Below are 11,508 nucleotides of genomic sequence, written 5' to 3' on the forward strand. Positions count from 1 at the left end.
AATCACTCAATTCTCCACGTGAGCGTGTTTGAAATGTGTTTACCTTTCACCTTTTTCAGTTTTTGATGCGTTATGACGCAGTACGCACTTGATCACTCATGAATACATAATCATCAATAATATAGGTTATTCTTCTCTTACGTGAAATAATCGGTAGTCACCACAAATGTCACGTTTTAGCAATCTATTGATGAAGTCAGACATGTCCCCACAGTCTATGGTCCCCCACCCTGCACTGATGTTCCCAACGATCGCCCTCTTGTGGTAAAAGTCATACATTGCTTATACAAACGACTGCAAGGTTTGAGAACCTTCTTCCTGGTTACTGCCCACATTAAACATAATTTAACTCCATTTAAGCAGTCATACTTTCATTGTGATCCTTATGTTCAGGGTGTGTGTGCTTTACCTCATCGGAGATGGTCAACAGCGATTGTTCAGATCACAAATGTTGAGTTTTTATCACTGTTTTGAAACATTCATTTTTTGTTTCTGTTTAACCTATATGGAAGAAAAATACCACACTAAAAGTTTAAGATATGGCTAAACAGAAGGACTAAATAGTTACAGAGAGAAAAACATGTTTAATGTATTATGTACACAGATAACACATGGACAAGACAGGGCATCAAGGTGTACAAAGGCAAAAACAAAAAGATGAAAACGTAGGGCTTTCCTGACAAGGCAAACGATCCTAAAACAAAGGACAATAAAATACTTTTCAGCAAAGCAAGATGCTTTGAAAGAAAAATCAATGACCAAGTGGCTTTTGTAACACAAAGTCGTGTAAAATACAGTGATGTCATTGTACGATAATATTTAGAAATAACTGTGATGATGAATTGCCAATAAATAACATTCAAACAACCTTTGTCTTCATGTTTAGGCAGGAGCTCAAGAGGATTTTCTGGCACAAACTTCACTAACTGACAAGGTGCATGAAGAGTGAAAGGCTTAGAAGAGGTCAAATTGCTCCAGCAACACTCATCAGGGTCAAGATTAATACCATGAAAATGATCATGTTCCTTTGACCAATGAGCACCTCTAAATAGAAGAATTCAACCAATGATATTCAGTGACTTAAGGAGTGTTTTGTGCTTATTGACAAAAGAGGGGAATATATTATCCACTGAAGTACAATCAAAGCCAAGATCCAATAAAATGAAAAACTAAAAACCAACCTGTGTGGATACACATTGACTTCTGTTTTTTCCCCTGAAGGCAACAAAAGACGGTAAATAACTTGAAGTTACCTTTAAAAGCCCATCTTAAATAAAGGAAGTAAAATAAGTAAGATGAAACATCTGAGTGGTAAACGTGATAGAGACACAGAAGCTACATAAGATTTCATTTTTGCAAGTGTCTTTTAATCTATTTACTATTTAAATATTTTAAGCAATACATTTTCAAGATGGATTCAAATAAATCCTGACTGTGTCATCACCACAATTTGGTCCGTCTGTCAATTTCCGGCTTAATCCGAGGTTGTTGAATGCCATCATGAAGAGTCATTGCACTTTTCAGCCATTAAAAGTGAATTATACATAGATAAAATAATAAATAAGATAAGCAGATATGTGGCAAGATCATCATCCCAATGTCCTGTTAAGAGTCCTACTATAGGAAATTTAACCGTATATTCTACAGAATGTAAAAAAAAAAAAATACAAATTAAAAATCCACAATATATAAATAAAGCAAAAAAAAATCCACACTGCCCAGCAGGACACAGTCTCTTCAGACAAGGCCACCAGAGCCTCGCTGGAGCCTAAAACCTCATTATAAATTCCTCTGTTTCTTAACGTAGTTTGCTCATCACTGTTAGTTCGCCCCATGCTCTCTGTCACGCCTCGCTTCTCATCTCCCAACTCATCGCAGTGTAGTCCATGTCTGTGAGCGTGACAGTGAATGGAGCCTCCACCCTCTCTGGCTCCTCCACTCTTGTCGTGCTCCTCAAGTTGTTCACCCGCCATGAATTCAGAGGCCGGATTGATTTATGGAAACGCTGGGGGGAAAAAAAAGAAAAGAGAGAGGGTCATTAACTCTGATCAACAGGCAATCTCATCTAAATATGATACATGTTTAAAATCATTCACCACTTGTAATCAGTTTGAGCAGATCTAGTGTGGCTGAGGTGTAACATTGTACAATACAGTGACATGACGTTGACACTCACGTCTTTCAGAGTTCCAGTTTCTTTGCTGATGGCCACAATGGCCCAGATGAGGATTTGTAGACAGCAGGTGGCTCCTATACACACGCCCAGTGCTTTACCCCACCGTGGATACACATAGGACCCGTACAGGAGCGATGTGTTGTACATCTCGATGAAGATGTAGGTCAGGATGAACTACAGGCGCAAGAGGAGAAGTGTAGAGTGAGCAGTGGGAAGAACAGAAAGCCACAGAGAGAGAGAGAAGGTCAGCAGAGAAATGCTTCCAGGGGGAACTCAGATTGAATGTCAGTTCCTCCTCTTCAATTATTCACAACAGTGCTTGAGAAGATGTCAGTACAGTTGGCATTATTTCAAAGTTGTGATGTTATTTCAGTTCTCTAGATGGAACTTTTTCTAACAATAGGTAACTTAATTTACATACTACCTGAGTCCCTTAATGGGATAATGAGCATCACATTACCCTGTGACAGCAAGTGAAACATGCATTACAATGAAAGGTGGCATCAAATGACCGTTTCTATATAAATCAGCCAAAACAAGGATTCTACTTCAGGGGACAGGAGCAGTGAGGAAACAAAAAACACTACTGTAAAGCTACTAGATCACCTTTAACCCAGCAATAACTGTTCAGCTCATAAGAGATCCTTTAGACTCTAAATGTTTTTTCTACATTATTAAATGTCTGGCTTTCAGAAAGAATAAAAACATTGATGATAATGAAGAATTTCAAAGCAGAACAGAATAAGAGAATAAATATATTTAGAATGATTAAGAGCCTGCAGGATGAGACCGATCTTCAACCAACAACTTGTATATTAATCTTTCTTCCAAAACAGATGGAGCAAATAAAAAATCATACACCTGATAGTAAGCGAAACTTTAAATTGAAAGATGCACATTTTGCATCGTCAGTATTCTGGTATAGTACCTACAAACTTCAGTGGAATAGATATCCACCATAAAACAACTTATATTGATATTCTTAAAAAACATTTGGAATACTTCCAATGCTTAGGGACTCAATTTGCACCTGTCTCTCACAAAACATCAAGAATTGATATAAATGCTAACGGTATGTTCAAACTCACCAGCAGCAGAAATGGAGTGATGACAACCCAGCATGCTTTGAAGTAAAGCAGCAATTTGCTGCACCAAGGAGGGCAGTGGCAGATCATATCAATGATGTCCTGACAGAACTGGTTCACTCCTGATAGAGAGGTGTATAAGATGCAGAATTGGAACCCATGATTAAATGAGATATCATAAGGACAACAAAGAGAACACACAGTGTTCAATATGGTATTTATAAGAACAATAGATTGTGAGAAATGGAAACAAATAATTTACAGCAGTCAAAAACTTAATGATGTCAGCACAATTATAAAATCAATACTGGATTTGATTAATTCCTCTTCTTTATAAACATCAGGGCCTGTATTCACTCTCAATCCTCTCAGAGAGCTCCTAACGTAGCTTAAACATATCTGACAAGGAGTCTTAGCTCAGGAGTGATTTAGGAACATTCTCAGAGCAACACTGAGCGAGGAAGGGACTGTCACTTTTATCTTTGTGAGGAGGCGCAGGTTGACTGTGTTGCTAGGCGAGACACATTCTTTGAAAAAGTTGTGATTGGCTGATCCAAAAAAGAGAGAAAAAAAAAGAAGAATAAAACTGCCTAACTTCTCTGGTCAAAACAAAAACAGACCATTAGGGACCAGAATCTAATGGCTGCTGCATTGTTGTCGGTACTTCAACATGTTTTTTATAATGTCGGATGATATAGTAAGGTCCTTTAATGATTTAATTCAGTAGATATCTTACATAATGCTCCTTTAACATGAGGCTGTGTCAAAGCTCTCTTAAGGACTAAGATACCTTCACAAGGATCTAGTCTTAACTTTAAGGGATAATTCTGAGGAAATGTCACGATTCTTAGAATATCGTCACAAGGAGCATCTCTTTGTTCTGAGGAGGCTTTGTGAATACAGCCCCAGATTTCCTGGATGACTGGAGGAATGGTTAAGTGTTAGTAGAGTTTGATGTAAATGTTAGGGGTAATGAGATAGTTCACCATAGAAGAAGGAGATGCCAATGCACATGAAGAGGGTGATGATGATGAGGCCAAAACTAGTGCTGAAGGCGTCAATGAGAGTGAACCAGTAAATCCCACCCTATGAAGACACACAGCGTGGGGTATATGAGAGTGATCACAGAAAAGACACAGTTGCAGCTGAATTCATAACATATTGCATCTCTTCAGAATCCCAAACTCACATCAGTCACTAACAGGAGACCCATCAGGTAGAAGCAAAAACACAGAGCACCCAGGAACATGGACTTGTGCAGCGTGTTCCCTCTGAGCTGTGGGAACTCGTCCAGCACAGCCGTCGTGATGCCCTCCATGTTACCAAACTGTAAAGCAGCAGAAAAGAAGGTATGAAACATATGGACTTGTACGTCTTTATTTCTGCTTATGTCTTGGTGTGGTGTGTGGGTTTACCAGTGTATCGATCCCCAGCATGAAGAGCATGAGGAAGAACATAATGGACCAGAACACCGAGCCTGGCAGCAGAGCAAGGGCTTCTGGGTAAGCAACAAAGGCTAGCCCAGGACCTGAAGTGAATACATGAAGTCCAGAAAGGCAAATTATAGATACGAATGCAGTAAAATACAATTTAAAGTGTGGATCAGGAAAATAATTGGTTTGTAAAAGTTTGTAAATAAATTAGATGCCAATACATTTGTCAGGGAGGTCAGTTCAAAGAAATAAAGACTACTGTATGTTGTGTTTAGAATGAAATATTCTTGGATACAAATAGACAAAAATACAGTTTCCTATAAGTATCCTCATAACACACTCAAATGCTTCATTTTGCAAGTTTAGCTGTCTGCATTCAAGAATTTAAACAAGATTACTGAGCAAAGTGACTACCTGTATCTGCCACCTCTCCCACAGGCACCCCTTTCCTCCATGCCATGTGTCCCAGGATGGAGAAAATAGCAAATCCTGCAAAGAAGCTGGTGCAGCAGTTTCCTGTGGTGATGATCAAAGTGTCCCTGAAACCAAAAGAAGCAGGATGAAAAGTCTGAACCTTTCATGGCAGTAACAACAGATCCAATGCAACATTGGAGCTCGTACTCACCTGATGACGTTGTTGTCAAACTTATTGTAAGAGGCCATTGAGAGCAGACCACCAACTCCTATACCTAAGGAGTAGAAGATCTGTGACGCAGCATCATTCCAAACCTGCAATGTATGAGACAAATATTTCTTTAACAATCAATGTAATCAAACATTTGTCTTGATATGATGAGCCAAATAACAAAACGGAGGATCACTTGTTTACTGTTGTGCATTCTAGGTATCAATCCAAGAGTTGATCACTTAGAGGAGTGAGAATGCACTTAAAAACGTGTGTCTCTTACTGGATGGAAAGACGTGCAATAGAACAAGAATCAAGATATTAAGAACATATCTCAGAACCGATTTTTTAGCTGTCAGTCAGCCGTCAATGCTAAAGCCTCTGCAAAATTGTAATTCTAACTATGGCCAACCTTGCAGAGCTTTCAGTGTAGCCAGCAGTTAGGGATAAAGGAGTTCCAACCGAGACTTCAATTTACGCTTGTTGTGATTGTTTACAGCCCGACAAGCAACTTCAGAAACCAGAATGAAGTTGGTGTTGGAAAACAACACCAAAAAGGGATTATAAGCCACACTTTTATAATGATATCTATTCATAAACATGTATTAAAACTTTGTCTTCCTCAGAGGATTGACAAGACATGATGAGATAAGATGATTCTTTATTGATCCCTGGAGGCAAAATTCAGGTGTTGCAGCAGCACAAAGGGGAAAAAAAGCGAGTCGGTACCACAGGTTCAAATCAAATAAGAATAAATAAAAGTAAATAAATTATACAGGACACTTTAACCCATTACTGATAGGTTCAGGGTTTCATTACGGTGGGTTGCCATCCGTCCTTTTTTGCTCTCCTCAACGACTGTTTGCCTGTCGCTGAAACACTAGTAGACAATACTATTTCTCCAAAACACAGAGACCAGAACAATTCCAATACCAACATCTGGTTCCAGATACATTAAGGACCTACCAACATGTGTTGCTATGTAAAAACTTAGAAACATCACTATAGGGAAGCTTTATAAACATCTAGGGGAGCTATGAGGAGTTAAGGAAAGTAAATACTGGTATTGATCACTAAAACCAAGCACTGGTGTGGGGACAGATGAGGGCAACTTAGATAAGTTAGAGATAAAAGCATTCCTTGTGATTTTTTTTTAATAATCTGTATTTAGTCATAACATTAAAACCTGTATTTTCATTTGATGGATGACTATTTGCTGACAGACTGATCTTTTAAACTAAAAAGCCAATCCACAGTTACTATCACGGCAGGGTCAAACTTAGTGAGTCTTCCATCACATGTACCTGTGCATTGGCTAATCGGCTCCAGTCTGGTGTGAGGTAGAAAGCAATGCCCTGCAGAGATCCCTCCAGTGTGGCACCTCTAATGATCAAAACAATGAGCACAAAGTAGGGGAAAGTAGCTGTTACGTAAACCACCTGAAAACACACACACACACACACAGAACAACAGACATAAACATTACGTCAACAAGATGTCAGAGCAAAATGCAGGATTGTGTGTACGTTTGGAGGTAGCGAACAATAACAGCATTGTCTTGATTCACCTTGCCAGAGCTGCGGATGCCCTTGAGCATACAAAGGAAGATGACGATCCAGGCGGCCAGCAGGCACAGAGCCAGGGGCCACCGGACAGGGCCCGGGTCATGGAGGCCCTCACTGTTTACTACACCCAACACACGCTCACTGCGAGACACACAAGTCAAAAACATGTAATACAACACTTAACACCCCTACTGACATGCTTACTATGCATGGGGTTGGGCAGACATGTTGAACTGTGAAGGCTCTAGTCTAAAGAAGAGGTGTTCTTAAAAACTACTGTGGATTTCATACAATGGCAACATTTAGTTCTTTTGTTTTATTACATTAGTTCTATAAGACAGTGGATTTAAAAAAGAAGGATGATATTATTAGCAGCATTTTCACAACATACAGTATTTACACAATGTGTTGTACAAAATGCAGTATTAGAGTTGCTATAAGCCTTGAGAATGAATAACATATCCCTAATGAACAGTTGCAGCAGTACAGGATTTAACATATGAACATAGAGAAGAAAAGATCAACACAAGTGAAGATACACTTTATTGATCCCCAATGGGGTCAATTCACTCATTAGAATCACCTAATTGACAATGCAATGTTAAGAATTATAACTGTTCAGAATTTTGTTTATCCATTCTGCATGAAATGTTAAGGTCTGGTGAATATGGTATTTTTGCATTTCTTAATTTACGTCTGTAACACGCTCACACATTTGTCAAATGGAGCACATACTATGTGATACTACAAAAAGAGCTGGAATGAAGGAAAAAAAAACTGGGATTAAGTTCTTATTCACAGAGTAAATGAAACACAAATGCTGGGCCCGTCATTCAGCAGTTTGTAGTTTGGATGGGATGATTGCATGAGGGGAGGGGCTACAGTTCAATAGAGAAGCGGCCTCTCTCAGTGCCTCTGAGTGCCTGCTGTGCCTCACTGAGGGAAGGCTGCAGTGATCAGGTCAACAAACAGTCTGACCTAGATGCTGTATCTTGCCTCAGTTTGAGCCCTTTGGTTTGTTTGCTGTATGTAAATAAACTCTTTACTTCTACTCAAAGCTGATGATTGATGATACGATTTATTATGACCGAGCATATTTTCCAGGTACAAGCTACCTTTATTTTTTACAAAACAAGGAGCTGACTGACTGAGAGACACTTACTTCCAGAAGACCTCTGAGGGGCTGAGGACTCTACCGCTGGAGCTATTGCCTGCCGTGCCATTTCCACAGAGAGCTGCGTTGGCTATAGCATCACATGACCAAGGAAGAGGGCTCTGGAACGAGCTGCCCAGGTAGTAAAATGTCCAGGCTATAATAACGTTATAGTAGAGACATACCAGTATCGACACGCAGAGCATCCCGATGCCAATACCTACAAGGGGAGACACAGCAGTGTGTACAAAAAGACAACATGATTACACTATAGTCCAATGAGAACAACCTTTTATTACAGGTATATATATAAAGGAAGAAATCTATTTATATAATTATAAAATAAAGACTTTAGATTGCATCACCTCTTTAATAAAGCATTTGAGACATTCAATGCTGCTCCTTGTAACCAGCGACTCCTCGTTTATTTTTGGTACAATTGAAGGAACTGTTTCAAAACAATCTCAGACTGAGCCAGCTAAAAATAAACTTGTCTTTTAATAAATGAAAAAAAAGCTGCTTTCTCCGGCTAGATTTTGGCTCTGAGACAGTTCCTAGAGGTTTCCTCTTCGGATGTTTATATTAGGCAATTCTGCTGCTTGACTCTCAGGAATGTTTCGAGTTAGCCACATGGCATAAAGCAGTGAGATGTCCAACCAGTGTGAGTCAGCCGGTTATTTTCTTGGACTCTAACAATGAATGACTGTTGACACAGGTATTTTGTTGTCATCTTGAGAGCCTGCTTACTCAGATGGTCACATGTGGATGCTCAAGATGAGAGGAAAATTAACACAGAGCTGTGATCAGATATTTTTATACTATTTATCGCTGCAACTAATTACAGTCAAGCATCAACCCACTTTAAGTCTCATATAGTTGTCTCCTGGAATGTTCTGAAGGCTGTGTCCTTGAAGAACCGTGCATGTAGGTGTATTATTACTGCGAAGGCTAAAAAGCTCAATACAGGTACACATTACCTTTGAGCAGGGGACAGCATTTCCACACTGTGATGGGGCCAGCTGCTCCATACTGGCCTAAACTCAGCTCCATGAGGAAGAGTGGGACACCCGTGAAGAAGAGCATTATGAAGTAAGGGATGAGAAAAACACCTGTGAAAAGGAAAGAAAATACCAGCTGTTAGGAAACGAGGCACTGAAGGAGACATTCAGTGAAAAGGCCTTATTGTGTGACTACAAGTAGACGGCCTGTTGAAGCAGGATAACTTGTGACCTACGTGTAGGTGGTAGTTTCAGAGTCAGATGCTGTTCTGTCAAGCTTTAACATGTTCGATTTTAGGTGAAGATGCATATTGGGTTAAAGAGGCAGACCTCATGTCTGGGGTGCAATCAAGGAAAATGCTGTCTCTACTTATAGGATTAGTTCGTGCTCTGTGTTCTAGCTCGCAGATAGGAGAGCTGTGTGCAGAATAAGCCAGCATGATTAGATGAACAGTGCACATTCAAGGGCAGGGCGAAGGGTGCCTCTTGCCCAAATGGGTGTAACTAATTATTACAGACGCAATATTCCGGCATTTCAAACATTTGAGGCATCAAAGGGGCAGTGAGTGAACACGTGTAGACCGCTCACCTCCTCCATTGCGGTAACAAAGGTACGGGAACCTCCATACGTTCCCCAGTCCTACGCAGTATCCCATACAGGAGAGCAGGAACTCATACTTCCCTCCCCACTGCTCTCTCGGGATAATCTGGGTCGCTGTGGGTGTAGGACTCGTCGGCCTGGAATCAAACTGTTGGTACGGTACAGCCGGAGCTGTGGGGTTGTGTCCATTTTGAGTTGCAGCGTGTCCTTTCGAATGTCCCGAATTCTGGAAAAATGAAACCATAACTGTTTGGTCAGTGAAATAGAAGTCGGAGAAGCCACGTCTCCTCTACATTTTTTTCATGACAAAGTACTCATGAGCATTGTATATAAGAGTGCAGAAATTATTATTAGATAAATCAGTGATAATATACATAAATCATTCATTCTTGTTTAAGTCTAATATTAAGTCAAAACACCTAATAGCTCAGAGAAACTGTAGGAAGTCTTTTACTTCAACTGTTACACATGGTTTGTTTACCCTGTCTAACATACACGGTGTTAAAACCACGAAGTAGACCTTCGTTCCCCTTTCTCAGGTCGCATTGAGGAAGTCGGATGAAGGTAACAGCTTCCGCTTTATAGGCTGCAACTGTCATTGTTCTGTGTTTAAAGATGAATAGTTAATCAGTTATTCCAATGACACATGAAAGTGTGGATTGGTTAAATAATACTCGTTGTTCGAGACATCCAGAGTGTAATTTCTTGCAACCCCAATTATCATATCTGTTACACTCACAAAGTGAAAATATGTGAACATTTTAACATATAGAGGTGTAGCATGGTCCAGGAAGTTAGCATATTACAACAAAACTTAACAAAGGATTATGCTAAATCTATAGTAGAGTAAACCAATGGGACTCCATAAGAATCAGTGAACTTCAACAGGCTTTTTAATCATCATCTCATATACCGGTAGATCATGTGTAAATAACAGTATGAAAGGCACTGTATGACAACTTTCAACATTAAAGATAACATTAGAAAAGACGTCTCTAGGTTAGTAAAGCATAAGGTTAATAAAACAAATTATTTACAAAATATTACAAGAAAACAACAACTTGTCCCTCTTGCAGGTAATGTTTGTTGTCTTGAAAAATGACATGAATGAAATAAACTGACTTTAACGCAGGACTTTGTAAAGTTTCTGAAATTAATACTACTGTTTATAATAAGACAAATGTGACTTGTTAATAGCCTATAATTTGATTTTAAAGCATGGTGAGCATTAGACAACTGAATGGCACTAAAGCTCACAAAGTGGAAAAGGTGAATTTCTTTTGGATCTGCAGCAGATCAGCAGCTTTATAATGTTCTGTTCTGTATGTGAAACTTGAGAACAGTCTGAGCAAACACACATGTTAAGTAATCAGCTTGTATCTTCTGTGTCTACAGTGTATCTTTAGGTAGCTGAATCCTCAGAGGTGGGAGGGAGCAATGTGGACTAACAGGTTAGACAGCTTCTTCTACATTTTGCCTGCCCTCACCAAAGTGAAGTTAAATCACCTGTAAAGAGGTCTCACGCTGCTTTTAGAGTCGGACATATGTCTGAAGTCCAAACAAAGTGAAATGTTTGGTGTTGAGAGCCTGAATTTCAAACCTCCGTCCCTACCTGCGCGGTGTTTGCGGGGCTTCCGATTGCTGCTTTGCCGCTTTCGTCCTGCATTTCCCCCCACGGCACAGGTGGAGCTTCACTTCTTTTATCTGTCGCTTGTTAATCCATATTTTTCACGGGATGGCAATCTTGAAAGTACACCATGTTGCTGTATTGTCAAGAGATGCTGTGTTAAAGGAGGCAGTTTACGGGCCGGGGTTACAGTCGAGTGTACCGCAGGCGGCAGGAGAGACATCAGCGATGACGAAGAGGAGGCA

The 11,508-nt window shown here is 39.9% G+C and overlaps 1 protein-coding gene across 2 annotated transcripts; it reads right to left on the reverse strand.

Moving 5' to 3' along the window:
- Window positions 1–564: 564 nt before the first annotated feature.
- Window positions 565–11,446, reverse strand: slc6a7 (solute carrier family 6 member 7). Of its 2 annotated transcripts, none has more exons than XM_061055455.1 (14): window positions 11,249–11,446; window positions 9,625–9,862; window positions 9,015–9,146; window positions 8,047–8,257; window positions 6,887–7,025; window positions 6,624–6,758; window positions 5,320–5,423; window positions 5,109–5,233; window positions 4,677–4,789; window positions 4,451–4,588; window positions 4,248–4,347; window positions 3,265–3,383; window positions 2,177–2,350; window positions 565–2,005 (listed from the first exon to the last, which is right to left on the reverse strand). In XM_061055455.1, exons 1-14 carry the CDS (start codon window positions 11,300–11,302, stop codon window positions 1,844–1,846), a joined length of 1,944 nt encoding a protein of 647 aa, XP_060911438.1. In that variant the 5' UTR covers window positions 11,303–11,446; the 3' UTR covers window positions 565–1,843. The 2 variants fall into 2 exon arrangements, with proteins under 2 accessions (XP_060911438.1, XP_060911439.1); XM_061055456.1 differs by having other exon boundaries at window positions 9,625–9,882; window positions 11,249–11,432.
- Between the last annotated feature and the right edge of the window lie 62 nt (window positions 11,447–11,508).

This window comes from Labrus mixtus, chromosome 14 (genome assembly GCF_963584025.1).
Source record: "Labrus mixtus chromosome 14, fLabMix1.1, whole genome shotgun sequence".
Lineage (NCBI taxonomy): Eukaryota > Metazoa > Chordata > Actinopteri > Labriformes > Labridae > Labrus > Labrus mixtus.

Bases quoted from the DNA above. Each gene is read 5' to 3' on its own strand.
- slc6a7 (XM_061055455.1), bottom strand. From the start codon at position 11,302: ATGCAGGACGAAAGCGGCAAAGCAGCAATCGGAAGCCCCGCAAACACC. The intron at 9,863-11,248 runs GTAGGGACGGAG...TCATTTTTCCAG, and splicing joins GCCCCGCAAACACCGCGCAG to AATTCGGGACATTCGAAAGG. The intron at 7,026-8,046 runs GTAAGTGTCTCT...TGTGTCTCGCAG, and splicing joins CCCTCAGAGGTCTTCTGGAA to TGAGCGTGTGTTGGGTGTAG.